Source organism: Phoxinus phoxinus (assembly GCF_949152265.1).
Source record: "Phoxinus phoxinus genome assembly, chromosome: 5".
Classification (NCBI taxonomy): domain Eukaryota; kingdom Metazoa; phylum Chordata; class Actinopteri; order Cypriniformes; family Leuciscidae; genus Phoxinus; species Phoxinus phoxinus.
In genome coordinates, this window is record NC_136880.1 from 36,933,626 (window position 1) to 36,952,874 (window position 19,249).

The 19,249-nt window shown below is 40.1% G+C and overlaps 1 protein-coding gene across 2 annotated transcripts in view; it reads left to right on the forward strand.

Annotated features, from left to right (window-relative positions):
- Positions 1 to 19,249, forward strand: part of gpc5c (glypican 5c) — a 123,740-nt gene that overhangs the window by 44,999 nt on the left and 59,492 nt on the right. The window contains exons 4-6 of one of the 2 annotated variants that reach the window (XM_079614510.1): positions 3,948 to 4,093; positions 11,326 to 11,385; positions 12,840 to 12,962. In XM_079614510.1, the coding sequence (XP_079470636.1) occupies positions 3,948 to 4,093; positions 11,326 to 11,385; positions 12,840 to 12,962 (329 nt within the window). The remainder of the gene's footprint in view (positions 1 to 3,947; positions 4,094 to 11,325; positions 11,386 to 12,839; positions 12,963 to 19,249) is intronic. The other variant, XM_079614511.1, reaches the window with a different exon arrangement.

Below are 19,249 nucleotides of genomic sequence, written 5' to 3' on the forward strand. Positions count from 1 at the left end.
ATGCTTGCGGAGATGCAGAGTTCACAAACAGATCACACACACACACACAGATCATTAATCAGCTGATTGTGTATGTGGCAACAATGAAGCCAAACAAAGCAGCCAGAGAATCACAGTTCAAACACGCACTAAAAGCCAGACCTACATGAAAAACAACCCGCTTAACCACACAGTGGAACTATCTTCCCCTCCCATGCTGGCACGGCCACGGGCCTCATTCACAACACTGATTAATTCAACACCACTGAGACGTACTGTGATGTTATTCAAACAGCGCTGGCATTTAAGATGTTAAGAGAGCATTAGATGTGTTTTTAAAATGTAATTACAGTAGGAATGTATCAGTGGTGTTCTAATGGCCTATTATAGACCTTAAGCCCCTGTTTGTATTTCCACAGCATGAAGGTAAGATCTTACGGATTTATGAATGAACTGCTCGTTTTAAATTCTTCCCGGTCTACTGACATTTGTTATGACATCCGCTTCAAACATTACAATGCTCATGACTTTATTTAACTCTACAATCAGTAAATCCACTTCACCAGCATTTTACTCTTTGACAGCATTGCCATAGATGCATATACAGAGCTACCACAAAAACGGAAGTTCAAAGACAACATTCTAAAGATGGCTGTGCTTGTTTCTCTGCTGCATAAGGTCTATAGCATAATTAATTTCCTCTGTGACTTCCTTAAGTAAATGTGCCTTTGTTTTGTGCAGCAGAAACATTAATCTTCCTCATGTCATTGACTTTGACAGTCTGCCTATTGCCACCTGGTTTAGATCAGACTTTCGATTACTGAAAATTATGTAATTGTTCTATCGTCAAATTATTGTATCTGTCGGTCTAAGTCTCCGTCCGTCCATCCAGCCATCTTTCAATCTGATTTTTCTATCTATTTAGACATTTAGACAGACCTTGAGAACGTAGGCTCAGAATTAGTTTGTAAAACCGTAATGTTTGAGCCTATTACCCAGAACTGAATTTGGGGCGAAAGAGCACAGAGAAAGTAACGCTGCCTCTGGAGCGGATTCTTAAATGAACAAACTTCATTACACACCAACACCAGACCATGTAACTCAATACTCCCCCAGAGAGAGACTTACACAAACATGACGATTAAAGGAAAAGTCTGCCTTAAAATCACACAGTGCTCTGAAAGAGATATTCGTTTTTTGAGCGGTGGGCACGTATCAAGATCACATGCCTTAAATTGGCCTTCCTCATTGCACACTGTAGTAAAACTGCAGCCAAACATCGACAACCACGCACAAAAACACAGTCAGCCTGTAACTCAAGGCCAGGCGCTCACAGTTCCCGCATTTGTCTTCCTCTGAGACTCATGGGATAAAGTACTGTTCAGACCCCATCTAATCACACCCAGAATGTTTCACACACTGGCATTTCACAGATATTACAAGGATGGACAGGTGCACACACACTCGCCAGACAAGAGCAAACCTCTGCTTTCAACAGTAGGTAATTGAGTAACAGTTGACCAGTGGAATGGCCCATTGTGCTTAACGTCACAGATCAGGGTGTCGCTGAGGTCAGTTCTGACTTTCTCTCACATACAAGTGTGTCATGCCTATTTTCACATGCTTTTAAATTTGATTAAAAGTCTGGTTTTTGCTTAAGACTCTACCTTTCACTATAATGTGGTGTTATAGGAAGCGGAGGGCCATTATGCTAGACGAGGACTTGTTTAAATATTGTCTCTCCCAAGGAGCAGAACAAATAATTTTGTAAAAAATTGCAATGTATATAATAGCCATACCATAGGCCCTGTTTATGAATTTTCTTCAACCAGTTCTGGTTGGACTTGTCGAGGTGAGGATCTCTCTCCTACTTTTTTTTTTTTAATTAATTTTTGATCACCTCTGAATGTTGATAAAATTGACAATTCTCAAAATATTTTGGATCCCGTTTCAAATTAATCACTGACACAGATGTTACAGGTTCAGGGGTAAATGTAGAGATTCCAAGGAGTGGGAGATCAGGAGAGTGACGTTGGGTTCATTCTGGGCCAAATACATTTTGTTTTTACCAATAGAAAGACTGTCATGATATGAAGAGAATATTTTGGGGGGGTTATTTATTTTTATTTTTATTATTAACATAAAATTAGCCAAGATTCACAGGGAAAATTCCCAGACTATCCAGACGGAAAGTAATTTGATTCTGGACGTAATGAAACTTCATCCGGATAAAGAGAAATTCCATCCATGCATAAAGAAACTCTGTTGAGAGATTGTCAGGATATTAAAATAAGTTTATTTACTCATATTTTTAAAAAGTATACAGTATATGCTTTATCAGAACTGCAGCTGATTTCTAATCTGAATTAAAAATAACTGACTGGGATGCAGAAATTATGCAACTTGATAAAATGCATGATGGTTCAAGGATAACCGTTGTAAATTTGAGATCTCGGTCCAAAATCCACCGCTGGGTTTATTTACGGGGAAACGATGGTTCCCATGCTGTTTGTCAAAAAGGAGGAGGAAAAATATTTACAATGGAGGGTAAATCAATAAACTACACAGAATACAACAAAATCAAAACACAAATATTTTCCCAGCACTCCCACATTTTTGGCTGATACCCATAATGCCTCATTCCCTTCAGGCTCAAATGCTTCTAAAAGAAAAAGGAAGACATCGGTTCAGTTTGTTATTATTCATTAAAGCTGATATTTAACACAAGTCAGAGTTTAATAATGTTTGCTCAAGGTCTCAAGTATGTTAAATTTACTGATATCAGATATCTTAAATATACTGTAGTTTAATCCATATTTTAAATGTTATTTTCCGTTACCTTGGTATGGTGTCCAAAAAGACATCCGATTCTTGTATATTCTTATTGAGCGCGTGTGTTTTTTAGAGGGGTGCATTTGTGAATTTTGCTATAAAATAATATATATTACTAACTTGCAGTGAACTGATTGATTTAAAGACCCTAAGAATGTAATTTTTCAGTCATTAGAAAGAAGTTAAAGTTTTTTGGTAGTCTGATTTCTGATTCCTTTCAATTGAGGTGTTCAAAAATCAGTGACAGTTGTTTCCTTCAAGTACATTTTTTTTTCAGTGTATCTTATTATTCATTCATGTTGTAAAGCGAGTGGCAGAGTGAAGACTTGTCTTTTTCCTGTCCTCCAACCTCCCAGTGCAATGACAAATGATTCAGGAGATAATGATTTATTAATGGCAAATAAAATTGTCATTATTAAAAGTGACTGATAGGAGAGGGCAGAAACTGAGGGTAATCATTTAGATTGCTGTAGTCGGGTCTTCTTTGACTAATGGACTGGTGACGTCTGCCGGAGCTTTTAGTGGGATGAAACGCCATTGATTAAATGTGTGTGTAAGAACGAGCAAGAGACAGAGGTGAAGGTGTAGATATAAAAGCAAATGCAGATTGAGATCCTGTGTTGCAGCAATAGAGCTGGTACACACACACACACACACACGCACAAACACACTTGTTTTTTCATCATGGTGGGGACTTTCCATTGACTTTTATTGTTATTATACCGAGCTAATCATTTTTATGTCCCCTAACGCTACACACAACTCTCTCAGAATCCTGTCTGCATTTTTAGATTTTCATTAAGATGTTATTTATTTTGTTTATTAAGCTGTTTTCCTCTTGGAGACTGTTGGCTGCTTCCCACCATGTAACTGATTTCAGGTTTTACTGAGCTTATGAGGATATTTGATCCCCATAATAGACAAAACCAGAGCCAGACACACACACACACTGTGTCTCTGTCTTTCTGTCTGATTCATTCATTCATGGCTTTAATGTGATCTGTTACCGTCTGCTTTTCCATTAGTTTCATTTATCACAAAGACAAACACACGCTTACATCATCTGTTCTGTCTTCCCGAAGGAACAGAACATCACCACTCTTATCTCTGTTCCTCTTTCTGTCTCTGTTTTTTAGGTGGATAAAGTATGTGGTCACTCTTCAAACGCGTCCTCAAGCACAGTAGGGACGTTTCCTCCGACTTCAGTCACACCTCCACCTGCCAACATCTCACAGGACGTTCCAGGAGCCGATACGATCGGCATGTTGGCGCACATTCACAGGTTGGATCCCTATAGTTCTGTTATTTACTAAGACTTATGTAGATTTTTTTTTTTTATGTTTTTGAAAGACACCTTTAATTTTTTTTATTTGACATAGAAAGAGGTTATGCTGTTTGAATAAAAATAAGCCTTGATTGATTATCTGTTTAATCGGACCGATTCCAATAATAAAAGCACATGTTGATCAATAGGCTATGGCTATGACCACCAATACATTGTGCATCCGTATCCGTACAACTGATTTGTTAGGCCCATGATTTCTTTCTGTGTTAAATAAGAAGCATGTCATATAGTGTGTGTAAATATGTATGTATAGCCACAAGCTTTGGTCAAACAGACACATTCAGCTCTTCAAGGCCCACACATTACAGATACCCATCACTAAGTGGTAGGCTGGCAAGGACAGTGCTATAACGGGCACTGAGACGGTTGCCAGCAGGAACACGGAGAGATAAATGGATTAGAGTTTTTTTTTTCTGGAGTGCAGGAGTCAGTGGAGGAGAGGACAGCAAACACTCATCACCATACAAATGACATCATCTCTGCACCCATAGTCATGGAAATGCTTTGACCAGCAAGCCAGGAGATTTATCATTTAAAAATGTAAAAAAAAAATTAAATGGGTAGCTAGTGTGCTCCATCATTAAGACAGGTCAGAGGTCAAAACACAATTTTGTAGCAATGTTACGTCCATGTTGAACCTCAAATGATATGCATAATGAAACTCAACAGCAGGGTTCTGGAAGTATAAATGGCATTCAAAATCTTCATAGTGAAACGTACTTAATTAATAATGTGTAAAACTTTCATGCTCTGAGGTTGTTAATTGCTTTTTTCACTACTTTTTAAAGTTCTACACCATTTTCAATCCATGCACCAATCAGAGAAGTCATACAGATACCAGCATCACAGCAGTCACCAGCCAGTTTTTTCAAGCTATTGGAGGCTAGCTGGGTAACATTAATAAGCTAATATGGTTCAGTTAATACAGTATTATGGATGGATTTATAAAGACATTAGTAATGTTTTCTGAAGAATTAAAGTGCCCCTATAGTGCTATTTTAAGGGTTCCTAATTTTGTTTTGGAGGTCTCCAATAATAGTTTACATGCATCCAAGAAAAAAAAAAACACTTACATTTTTTTATAATAGATTGCACATCACATTTCTCAAAGAGTCTGAAACCGGTTAGTTCGAAGACTCCGTCTCTTTAAACCCCTCCTTTCCGAGAGCCTACTCTACTCTGATTGGTCAAGCGGCTCAGTCAGTTGTGATTAGACTTACAGTGCATATCAGAAACTAAACGTCTATTACCATATCTGAGTTTAAGCTCACCACTTACCGGTAATACACAATGATACGAACAGTAACTATGGTGTTGCATTTTCCATATCATTTCCAGCGCGAGTCATTCTTTTGAATAGCATGAAAAGTGCTTTCACATCGCAGTATCTTCTTGACATTTCAACAAAATGGACTGAACTCTTCCAGGCCTCAGCTACAACTACAGTGTTGAGGGCGGGTCAGACTAGTAGACGCTGTTCATAGGCAGCCAATGAAGACCATAGGCTGGTTTTATACAAATTTTCTTAAGGGTGACATATTATGCCCCTTTTAACAAGATGTATTATAAATCTATGGTGTCCCCAGAATATGTCTGTGAAACTTCAGCTCAAAATACCCCCCAGATAATTTATTATAGCTTGTCAAAGTTGCCCCTTTTTGGGTGTGACCAAAATCGCGCTGTTTTTGTGCATGTCCCTTTAAATGCAAATGAGCTGCTGCTCCCCGCCTCCGTTCAGAAGAGAGCCGATCCTTTACACGAGCTTCGGATACTCCAGCAATAACAAACGCGATTTTCAGTAAAATCTCAGAAATAACCCATAGCGGAGTGCAGCCTGACAGAGAGACTCAGGAAGAGATTGTAACGTTTAGACTGCACCTGGACGTTTCTGAATGGTTAGTGGACATGGATGTAGTTGTTGTGGAGTTACATTGATTAATATCACTGACTTGCATACTACTGACTGTCATGTTTAACTTTTACATAAGTTGATAGTTCCCTGATGTCACGGGTATGGTGCGGATGAAGACAGGCGGAGGCCCAAAGTTCCAATTCAAACTTTTACTATAACAAAACTTAAACAGAACTGGTACAGGCAAGGGTAACACTCTCCATACAACGTAACATACACAAGCATAAGCACGAACATTGACCGACAACTGAAGGGTGAGAGACAGGAACTTAAATACACAGATGACAACGAGTGACGACAGGTGATGATGATGATGATTAACAAAGACTAATTAACTAAACAGGTGACGAAAATGAACTAATGAAAATGACGACAGAGATGATGAAAACACTGAAGATGGAAAACAAACTAAAAGTCCATGATAAACAACAGAAAACACATTAACAATGTGACAGAACCCCCCCCTCCCCCCAGGCGCGTCCTCGCGCCGTAAAACATCCAAAGGGGTGGGAGGGTGGGCGCCCTGGAGGCTGATGAACAGGTGGCCGATCTGGAGCAGGAAGCCTCCAGGGCGGAGCAGGACGTGCAGGTGGCCAGGGCGGAGCAGGATGAGGGCGTGGCCATGGCGGAGCAGACGGACCCTCAGGCGTCCATGGTGGTGAGGACCCTTCGAGCGGCCACGGCGGAGACGACCCTTCGGGCGGCCACGGTGGTGAGGACCCTTCGGGCGGCCACGGCGGTGAGGACCCTTCGAGTGGCCACGGCGGAGACGACCCTTCGGGCGGCCATGGCGGTGAGGACCCTTCGGGCGGCCATGGCGGTGAGGACCCTTCGGGCGGCCATGGCGGTGAGGACCCTTCGGGCGGCCATGGCGGTGAGGACCCTTCGGGCGGCCATGGCGGTGAGGACCCTTCGGGCGGCCATGGCGGTGAGGACCCTTCGGGCGGCCATGGCGACCGTGTCGGCAGGGCCTCCACGATCCCCTCAGAGGACTTATTGCCCCCCCCCAAAATTTTCTTGGGGAGGTCAGCACTGGACTGGACCCGCGGCGAAGAGGACTCTGAGCTGACCGGGGCCAGCGGCGAAGGCGGTCCTGGGCTGGACGGGACCAGCGGCGAAGGCTCTGGGCTGAACGGGACCAGTGGCGAAGGCCCTGGACTGGACGGGACCAGCGGTGCAGGAAGCTCTGGGCTGGACGGGACCAGCGGTGCAGGAAGCTCTGGGCTGGACGGGACCAGTGGTGCAGGAAGCTCTGGGCTGGACGGGACCAGCGGTGCAGGAAGCTCTGGGCTGGACGGGACCAGCGGTGCAGGAAGCTCTGGGCTGGACGGGACCAGCGGTGCAGGAAGCTCTGGGCTGGACGGGACCAGCGGTGCAGGAAGCTCAGGGCTGGACGGGACCAGCGGTGCAGGAAGCTCTGGGCTGGACGGGACCAGCGGTGCAGGAAGCTCTGGGCTGGACGGGACCAGCGGTACAGGAAGCTCTGGACTGGACGGAACCAGCGGTGCAGGAAGCTCTGGGCTGGACGGGACCAGCGGTGCAGGAAGCTCTGGGCTGGACGGGACCAGCGGTGCAGGAAGCTCTGGGCTGGACGGGACCAGCGGTGCAGGAAGCTCTGGGCTGGACGGGACCAGCGGTGCAGGAAGCTCTGGGCTGGACGGGACCAGCGGTGCAGGAAGCTCTGGGCTGGACGGGACCAGCGGTGCAGGAAGCTCTGTGCTGGGCAGCGATGAGGGCTCTGTGCTGGGCAGCGATGAGGGCTCTGTGCTGGGCAGCGATGAGGGCTCTGTGCTGGGCAGCGATGAGGGCTCTGTGCTGGGCAGCGATGAGGGCTCTGTGCTGGGCAGCGATGAGGGCTCTGTGCTGGGCAGCGATGAGGGCTCTGTGCTGGGCAGCGATGAGGGCTCTGTGCTGGGCAGCGACGAGGGCTCTGGCGCAGGGTCAGCGGGCTCAAGATCTGGCTGGACGCGAAGATCTGGCTGGACGCGAAGATCTGGCTGGATGTCTCCCACAGTGAGTGAGGAACCACACACCCAAAGAGCTCTGTCCATAAACTCAATAAAAGGTCTATCTAAGTCCCTGAGCAGCAATATCTGGGCTAGAGGATCATCAAGTCCTCTCCAGAACCGTTGCTTCAAAAACTCCTCCTCCCAGTAAACATCCTGATGAAGATGAAGGTAAACTTCCACCAACTCCTCCAATGAACTCCCATTCTGATTGAACAGAAATGCCTCCATAGCGTTTTTGGTCGGTCAATCTGTCACGGGTATGGTGCGGATGAAGACAGGCGGAGGCCCAAAGTTCCAATTCAAACTTTTACTATAACAAAACTTAAACAGAACTGGTACAGGCAAGGGTAACACTCTCCATACAACGTAACATACACAAGCATAAGCACGAACATTGACCGACAACTGAAGGGTGAGAGACAGGAACTTAAATACACAGATGACAACGAGTGACGACAGGTGATGATGATGATGATTAACAAAGACTAATTAACTAAACAGGTGACGAAAATGAACTAATGAAAATGACGACAGAGATGATGAAAACACTGAAGATGGAAAACAAACTAAAAGTCCATGATAAACAACAGAAAACACATTAACAATGTGACACCTGAGGTCTTTGTAAGACAGCTGTGACATTTTTGGTCAATTAGTGTTCTGTGTTCGTCTGTGCAGCCAACGACAGAACAGTTTGCCAGCTTTGCTCGAACTTTTGCCATTGCGTTTGAACTGGTTACACTGTTGTCGCTTGCGGAAACCAAATGGCGGCGGCAAAAAACGTCTAGATTAAGGGGCGGTAATATTATAATAATATTCCTACGTCAGAAGGGGAGCGAAATCAGATCGGTTTAATTTTTGACATGTTTTCAGAGAAAGGCTTACCAAAACAAAGCAACTGTGTTGTCACTTTGTTCACGTTTTCAGGGTTGTAGATGCACAGGGGACCCAATTATAGCATGTAAACACGTAAAAAGTCAGATTTTCATGATTTGTCCCCTTCAAATAGTTACGTAGGTATGTAACAGGACATGCAACTAATTGCTGATGACTTGTATACTTTCAGAATCTATTCTTTATTTTTAGAGCCTTGTATAACCTTAATAACCTCATTTGTCGTGCATTTTGATCTTTAAAACTTTGCAGACCTTTTATATATATTACACACTGCATGAAAGTTAATATTCGAAAAAGCATAATAGGGACACTTTAAAGCAACTGATTTGATTTTATAATTTGCAGTGCTTGCATTTAATTCCCTCAAAATGTTAAATGCACCTTTTTTCAATTTTTCTTTTTTTTTTTTTATCTCAGAGCTTGGTTTTAATCTTGACAGTTTTCTGAAATGTCTATTGAGAAACTGAGTGTGTAAAAGTACTTTCAGAATCTAAGTTGGTGGTCGCTGTTGAGTTTTTTTTGCTAGTGTGTTGTAACCAGAGGTGGGTAGTAACGAAGTACATTTACTTCGTTACATTTACTTGAGTATTTTTTGGGAAAAATTGTACTTTTAAGAGTAGATTTAAATGTGGGTACTTTTTACTTTTACTCGAGTACATTTCTAATAAAAAAACGGTACTTTTACTTCGTTACGTTGAGCGATGTTCCTCTCGTTACTTTATTTTAATGCAATACGTGTTGTTAAATGCGTAGTTTATTCCAAGCGCGCTGTATCTTTTTTCTGGGCATGAGCGATGCTCAATTCACAAATGAATCACTCTTTTGAGTCGATTCTGTTCAAAGACTTCATCAAACAAGTGGGCAGATCTGTCTAAATCGGTTCGCGAATCAGTTTGTATGATCTGTTCAGTTTCCTACACGCACTATCGTCTGAAGCGCTTTCAATTCACACTCGACTCGGAGTCGTAACAGGAAGATTTAAGAACATCAAGAGCGTTGGATGAAGTGGCCGTGGACCTACAGTACAGTCAAGTGAACGCAAATCTGCAAATGCATAATTTTTGCCAGCGATGAAGATCTCTATTATCTTCGTATGCTGAGGACGATATATCCTGTGGAATATCGTTCCACAGGACGATATTCGATTTAATTTTATTCAGGTAATACATTTTACAACCAAACAGATTATTACGATATGCTAGCACTACTTCAAAGTATGACATTACCCGTTTTTTTTGGACATATTACTTTATACAATAAATAAGCTACCATTGTCCACATATGAAATGAACACCCGCCATCCCGCGGTAATGTGTGTGTATTGCGCAGTCGCGTGCGAACTCAACTTGAAAACGAATGCCTTTGCCTCTGTTGACCAGTTTAAACATGCTTGCAGAAATATACATTTGATTACATTTTGGAGAACAGACAGAAGAAGATCCGTCGATGTGCGTTTGATCGTCGTTTGTGTTCAGATGTTCAGTAGCGGTCAGCGCGAGCACATTTGAAGAGTTTTACCTCTTTCTTCTCTGTGTCAATGTTTCCCTTTACATGCCTTTAAATGCAAAACTCTGCAGATACACTATATTTCGACATTGTCTAATAATCCAACTGTAGTTGTATAAGTTACTATTATACAAACCAAAGGACAGGCAATGATTTTCGGGCTACAGATGGCAGAAATAATGCTTGTCTCTTCTGTTTTTGTGGCAAAGATAGCCTATCTAATTATGATAATAATAGTCATTTAAATAAAAAATATCTAAATAATATCATGTTTTATATATATATCATAGTATATATAGGCCTATGATCCGAAGTAACTAACTATAGCTACTTGAGTAGTTTTCTCATTGGATACTTTTCTCATTGGATACTAATTATGATAATAATAGTCATTTAAATAAAAAATATCTAAATAATATCATGTTTTATATATATATCATATATATCGGCCTATGATCCGAAGTAACTAGTAACTAACTACTTGAGTAGTTTTCTCATTGGATACTTTTTTACTCTTACTCAAGTAACTATTAAGATTGTTACTTTTACTTTTACTTTGAGTAAATATTTCTAGAAGTACTTGTACTTTTACTTGAGTACAGTTTTTGGATACTCTACCCACCTCTGGTTGTAACCCATCTTCCAGGTTATGGTTTGCATGTGCATGAGTGGTTTTAATTTTCTCCATGGTCATGATTTTTCTCTCCCTCTCTCACCATCATCCCTTCCCCCTGTTTTGTTGCCCTTTGGTTTCTTCCATCTCTCTGTCCTCCCCTCCAAACTGCTTGCCTCGTCCTCCTCTGGACTGTTCCATTATCTTGTACTGGGGGTTTGTCCGTTCTCAGTTCACTCCCTCTGAAAGCCTCCAAGAGCGATAGAGGTAGAACTCTGAAAAAGGTTGCACGGTAAGCATGAATGCGTTTACTAAAAATTGCATTTATCTTTCTTTAAAATGTGTGTCTGTGTGTGTGCATCCCTTGGATATAATATAGGTTAGCTCCGCTTCTTTTCTACACTCTTACTACCTTACCAGTTAGGGTGTTTTCACACTAGTACTTTTAGTGCTGATCGAGTCCCTTTGTCGTTAGAGTTTGGTTTGTTTGTTTGTTGTGAAACCTGAATGGTTGTCTGCTCAAAAAAGTCTGCTCAAAAAAATGTTCTGGACTGGGGTTCATGTGGACTCCAGTATAATTCACATTTGTTACGAATGCAGTCTGGTCTAATTTTTGCATGTGAACCACTAATCTTACCATAATTTGTTGTTCATTATGTTATTGACTCTGGATGACAGAAACGTTTAAAAGTCTGGTTTTATGGAAGAGGGATGGAATTGAACTTGGGGTTCAGATCAAGCAAACAAATCAAAGTGTGAAAACAGCCTTTGTAATTGTAAATTCAGGATGCCTGATTGGTTCCTTACTAAGCATGTGACCTGTAACTACCCACCTCCATGCTCATAAAGTCTATTTTATTTTATTTTTCATTGATTTAAAGGGTTAGTTCACCCAAAAAGGAAAATTCAGTCATTAATTACTCACCCTCATGTTGTTCCAAACCCATAAGGCTTTCGTTCATCTTCGAAACACAAATGAAGATCTTTTTGATTAAATCTGAGAGCTTTCTGTCCCTCCATTGACAGCTACGCAACTACCACTTTGACGTTTCAAAAAGTTCACGAGATCTCAAAACGAATCCATATGAATTGAGCGGTTTAGTAAAAAATTTCTGAAGACACTCGATCGCTTTATATGATGAACAGATTTAGGCTAATTTAGGCTTTTATTCACATATAGACGTTGATCAGTGAACATAAACAGAAGCTCAACCGAAGCTGCTTGACACACGAGAATAAACCTCTTGTGGAACACAAGAATGATTGAGCTTCCGTTTACCACAACTGATGTGTGAATTGATGAATGTGTATATGTGAATAAAAGCCTAAATTTAATCTGTTCATCATATAAAGCAATCGTGTCTCTTCAGAAATTTTTTGAATAAACTGCTCAATTCATTTGGATTAGTTTTATGACCTCTTTATTCACTTTTTGAAGCGTCAAAGTGGTAGTTGCATAGCTGTCAATGGGACAGAAAGCTCTTCATTTGGGTTCAAATCTTAAAAGTTTGGAACGACATAAAGGTAATTAATGACAGAATTTTAATTTTTGGGTGAACTATCCCTTTAAATAATATAATATCATATAATTAAATGCTTCAAAACAGGTTCCTAAAGCTGTTGATAGCGATAAAATGAATCTTTCTCTGAGTTTTGTCTTTCAAAACTTTAAAAAAACTTTTTTTCATAATGTTATTTATCGTTTGTGATCTATATGTGTTGTTTATTTGTTGATTTGTGTTATAGGGAGTTTACGGCCTACATCTCCCGTTACAAGTCCTTCTTCGCCATACTTCCAGAGACGCTGTGCGAAGCAGAGATGGGCGTCGATGAGCTCACGTGTTGGAGTGGAGACGACGTGGTCAAAAGGTGAGACTTTGCACTGGAAACTTGTCACTTCGAATCTGGTTAGGACTCTGTAAGGTGGACTGTGTGCATGTGAGTGCACAAAACATCACGTTAAATTTAGAACTAAATATTTGTTTCTTTACCCTGCGTAAAATAATAACTTAAACCAGCCTCAGTGTGCAGGCCTTAGCTCGTCTCCCTTTGCCTGGTCATGCTGGTCTGTTGGCTCGGTTTAGACTGGTTTTGGGCACTTTTCAGCTTGACTAGGCTGGAAGACCAGGGGCCAGTTGCATAAACTTAGCCACTATGTTAAGAATTTCTTAAGAACTATTTTGACCAACTTGTTGTTAACCAAGCGGTAATTAGTTTTACTTTTCCAATCTAATTAGACAATCTACCTTTTTATGGAACTGACTTTAATAAAATTAGGACTAGTCTTGAAGGAAAAAATTAGATGACTAACTTTTAAGACTAGTCTAAGCAGTTTATGTAACCAGCCACAGACTAGGCTGGTTTAAGTGGGGGGTTTTTTTCAGCAGGGTAAACCCGGTTATACACTCAGTGTTTTGCCGGGTCCCATCTGGCTCGGGTCTGGTATGTGCATGTGAGCTCTCAAGAAAAAAGAAACACATCATTGCAAATAATCACTCAGGAAAGTACAGATGGAAAAGCCAAACACACCCACAGAGCTCCTCCATTAAACGAGAAATTACCTTTGGGCCGCACTGACTGACGCCTAATAGATTTATAACAAATCTGTTGCCCCTCAGAGAGAAGTGTTTACTTTGAGAAAGTATGTCTGGCTCCAATTTCATGCCTCAAAAGATAACTCACCTTAACGACCAATGACAAATGACTTAAATGATGTAAGGCAGCATAGAGGATTGCTGTTGCATCAACAGCCAGGAGATGTCGAACATGCCAGATTTTGATTTCTTTCTTTTTTCCCTTTCCTTCCCGTTCTCTCTTGCACCAAATTCTTTGTCTCCAAGTGATTTGACTCAGAGGCTGTTTTGTGGTGTTTGTGGCCCAAAGAAAGTCTCTTTCTCTCACATCCATCACTCTTTCGTTCTCAGAGAGGTCACGTGGCACACGGCGATCTGTGTTTCATTTCTCTGTTGGCTTCACTTCTTAAGCGCCATCAGCAGAACATGCAATTATGACAATATTCTCTCTCTCTCACTCCCTCACTCCCATTCGTTCCGTCCCCTCGTACCCAAATGTGGTTGTCCCTCCTCCCATCAGTCTCTATAGTAACCAACCAAATCCTGGCCATCAACAATGCAGTGAGAGAGAGAGAAAAATAGAAAGATGGATAGAAATAATCTATATATGGCTCTCCTCCACATCAATGTCCTTATTAAGTACTGGCGTGGTACCATAGTGTTCGATGGTAATTTTGATGGAAATTTGTACATTTTAGTGTAAAATTCCGAACTTTCAGGGTTCAAAAACTGGGAACGTGTATTAAAGCAAACAGGGTCGATTTAGATTTCATGTTGACTTGAAGCAACATGTAAGGATTTTGATCTCCAGTAAAAACACACTCTCCAAAAAAAAAAGAAAAAAAAAAGTTTTCTTTTCCTCATCCCTGTTTCTGTCTTTTTCTTTAACCCACCCCCCCCCCCCCACAATAAATCTTTGAAATTTGGCTTAACAAATTTTTTCCCCAACAGAACAGTCTGTCTGTCAGTGAGATGCAGAACAGAAACAATAAAAAAAAAACGTTTTTTTTTACTATTTGGAATGAATATTTGAATGTGACTGTTTAGACTAGTTAGAATAAAACTACTTTACAGTGGTTTTAGCTGTATTTTTCAGCAGATTGCATAATGAATCATCCAGGGTCTTTAACTTTGACTCCATTGGATGCTCTTTCACATTTGGGTTGGTGTTACTTCAAGCTCTCTGCTGTCTCCAAGAGTCTCACTTTGTATCCTTTTAAAAATTCATCAGTTTTTCACCACAACTCTTGCTTAGTTGGATGGTGTGGTGTAATGGCTAAGCATCTGGGCTGGAAACCAAAAGGCTGTCGGTTCAAATCACCTAAGGGACAATTCATAAACCAACACCGTGGTGCACTTTAGCACATTTCGTTGAAGTGAATCTGTTCCAGAGTAATTTGGATAAAAAATATGTTACAGGACTGCTACTTAACGGTTTCTACGCACCAGAACTTTCCTCTCCACTGTGGACACCAAACCACACCAGCGAATGGATTGATTGATAATCGCCCACTGGTCCCAGAACCCAAGTCCAAACTGAATAACCTCCTGAAGTAAAGGATTTGAAATCTTCCATCGTTGTACATGAGTGCTGGGTTCTGGACACAATTGTCAAAGGTCAACTATAATGCTGAGTACTTGTAAAATATCCATCCATTAGTACAGCAAGTACCAGTATCATTGCTTTCTGCAGTTATGGCCGAATAATTAGAATAAAAAGAACAGAGATGTGATTAGTCATGGGTTTGGAACAACATCAGAAGTAAATGACGACAAAATGTTAATTAAGTAAACCATCCTTTTATATATATATTTCACATTGACAGCAATTTCATCACAGTAGATCTCTAAAGTAAGTCTCTGTACCTTTTTTTTTTTTTTTTTTTGTAAAATGGAAAAAGAGGTGAACTCCACGGTCTGCACTCCCAATTGTAGTCACTGCATCATTTCTCAGTTGTATGGAAAAAAATCAGGACAAATTAGTCACTTAAAGTCACTCATGTTGTTTAAAATAACCAAAACTCCTTAAAAACAAATCGCTGTCAGTTTGAAACAGTGCTAGCCAGAGAGAGACAAGACCAGATTCAAAGACCAGAGTGATTCCTGGCGTTACAGTACAGTGACAACCTCTGAAGGTGAGGTGTGGATGGGGTCGTCCTGCAGAAGAATGCAGGGAGGTCTCTCAAGGGCCGCTGTGCTGAATCTGGGTCCCCCGCGGCCTGGAGCCGGAACAAAGGGCCTCCTGTGAGCTCTGTGTGGGAAACAGTGGAGGAGAGAATCCCAACGCCCAGCCTGGGAATGTGCCCTCTAAATACATGGAGCAAAACCCATACAGAGAGAATAAATATTGCACACACACACACACGGATGTTAGACTGTCTTTTTCTTTGTAATGGTGTCACATCTCTTCATCAGTCAAATCTATGTACGTGAAGGTTCATGCTCATGCACAGATCACTTCAAAGCATGTCAGAGGGGATGGTGATTTGATTTCTCATTTGTTTTCAACTCTTTCATGCTAGGCTTCTGGAAATACTCAGCAGTCCATTTCAGGCATGAAACGGCGACAAAGCGATTGTGTGTGTGCGTGTACGTGATTGTCTGTCCATGCGTGTCCATTCTCTTCTCATGGTTCTGCAGGATTTGGGGTTGTTTGGTCAGAGATTCTGAATGCCACAGATTTTTATGCCCTCACAACAAACCAGTTGTTTACCATTCACACATCTGGAAGCTATTCAGTCACCGTGATCTGCTCTCTTTTTCTCTCTCTTTGCTTCCTTCTTTCCTCTTATTGACAATCTCAGTTCCATGTTCTGTCTCTTCCTCTGTGTGTGGCCCTCATCCACAGATCACACACCAGAGACACATTTAAAGTTGTCTTCGGTGAAGACTGCCATTGTTGATAATTCAGATTTTGTGTGTCTGAGTTGTAAGAAATTCTGGACATGGGGATACTCAATATGACGGCTTTAAAATGAAAGTCCTTCCTTTTTAGATAAAAATAAAAATCCAATTGCCTTTTGGGTTAGCATATATTAATTTTATTTTATTTAAACTTTTTGTAGCACTTTAGTTTAGAGTCCAATTATCACTATTAACTATTTGCATATTAGCATATTACTTTACATTTTTTTTTATTAAGATATTGGCTGTTTATTACTTATAAAGCACATATTAATCCCTTGTTCTGCATGACCATATTCTACATCCCTAATCCTATACCTAAACTTAACTTAACTTAACTACCTTACTAACTATTAATTAGCAGTCGTAGTTAATAGTTAGTTAAAAGTGAGAATTAGACCCTAATCTAAAGTGTAAACTATCTTTTTTAAATTCAGATAAAATAAAATAAAATGTAATTTTAATTATTTTCTTTGTTATCCGGCTGACAGGTGCTTTCAAACCCTCTCATTTTAATAATTGATTGATATTATTATTATTATTATTTTTTGAAACTTGCTTAACCTCGCTAGCTGGGATTTTTTTTCTTTATGTGTGTTTGTTGAAAAACACAATCCAATTGCCTTTTGGATAGAAAATATATATTTATTTATCAATCATAACAAACAACATATGAAGCTGAGTTTCCATTGTTTTCATACATTTTACTTAATTTTGTTTCTTTTATGTATTTTCTTTTCTTTTATTATTATATTTCTGTTGCAAAATAGTACATATACTTGAAAACGACACGCTGTTTTTTATTAGCTCATACTAATTAAATTGCAAAAGTATTTTGGGTTCAGGGTTGTAATTATGATTAGCTTTATTTAAAAACAATAGAAGTCTTTGGTACGTCTTCACTTGGATAGCTAGTTGAATATGTGTGTGAGTGTGAGATAAGTGGTCATATTGAACAATATAAGTCAAGCCAGCTCAGTGCACACTGGCAAAGAAGACACCCGACCCATTCCCATGACCCACGTTCAGACTGTGGACCAGAACACACACGCACAAGCACGTTTTGAGTAGTTCATTGTCTCCGGTCACTACAGTCACATTTACAAATAGAAAGAAAGAGGATGAAACTTTGCATTTCATCACGTGTGGACTGTTTTGTAGAGGCAGTGAGTAAAATTAGCTTTAATTGGTTGTTTTCTTAGTTGATTAGCCCTGACGAGCGTGTTTGTAGTTCCCTATTGGTGCTTGTTGCTTTTTTCCCGGCCTTTATATTTGCTTTGTTCTAATTAACGACACTGTTCTCACGTCTTTGTTATGCTCTGCGTTCTGGAACCCGTGAGACTTGCACGTTCTGGAACGTGCTTCTGGCGAAAGGACAAAAACAATCCTCCCCTTATATAAGACCCTGAATTTAATTATCTGAATCAATCCGGGGAGGGACACAGACGATTCTATTTCCACATTTCATTCCAGAGACGCATGGCTGAATCAGATCCTATAACATCACCTCAGGGCCCTTCGGATGCGATCAAAACATGCTGTTGAAAATCAGAAGTTCGTACAAGAGATGGGCGAGACATTACAGGCTCATCAGCGCCAGGGCTGTAGTGTAGATGCCGAGTTCATTTGGGAGTTAGTCTGCCTGGTTGGATTTTTGACCTCGTAGAGGGAGAGAGAGAGAGGAAAAACAAGTGGAAAGTCAGTTGAATAATGTGGCAAGACGGAAGAATTTTAAACATGTTATCGTTTTTCATTTGCCCAGACCAGAAGCATTTCCCCCCGCTGGATATTAGCCACATGTTGTTATAATTTTAGCAATTATTGGATGAATGTTGTGTTTTTATCTGAATATATTTGTGAGGTTTTCCTGCCTTCACCGGGCTGATTCTGGTTGCCAACCCTAAAGCAAAGCAGTACATTCCAAAATATTTTTGGTATCACTTTACAATAAACATGAATTTATTCATTTTAATTCCTTCATACAATACATTTTTAACAGGTCAAATATTAAATGAGTTCAATTCAGCTAAATATTTTTTAATATAAAATGTAAAGTGTCACACGATTATTTTATTTGGTGCTCAAAAACATTTATTCTTAACAATGTTTGATTGAATATTTATAAAAATGTATACAGTCAAACCAAAAATTATTCCAACACCAGATATAATTTTTTATATATATCCGTATATAAATATATAATATATATAAATATTTGTTTTATAGATTTTTTTTCTAGTGGGTGCAGACAAGTAAGTGTTGGATAGCAAAATAAAGTAAACTGACATTTACAGGTGAAACTCGAAAAATTAGAATATCGTGCAAAAGTTCATTTATTTCAGTAATTCACCTTAAAAGGTGAAACTAATATATTTTCAAGCCTTTATTTGTTATAATTTTGATAATTATGGCTCACAGCTTATGAAAATCCCAAATTTAAAATTTGAATATTGTGAAAAGGTTTTCATAGTTGTAAGCTATAATCAAAACCAGTCACAGTCACATTTTTGGCAATAGCCAAAATTATCGTTTTTTTCTTTTATGCCAAACATCATTAGGATATTAAGTAAAGATAATGTTCCATGAAGATATTTAGTAAATTTCCTACCGTAAATATATAAAACATTTATTTTTGTGAGTGAATGCAGCAAAAGCACAAACCTAAATTAACAACTTTAA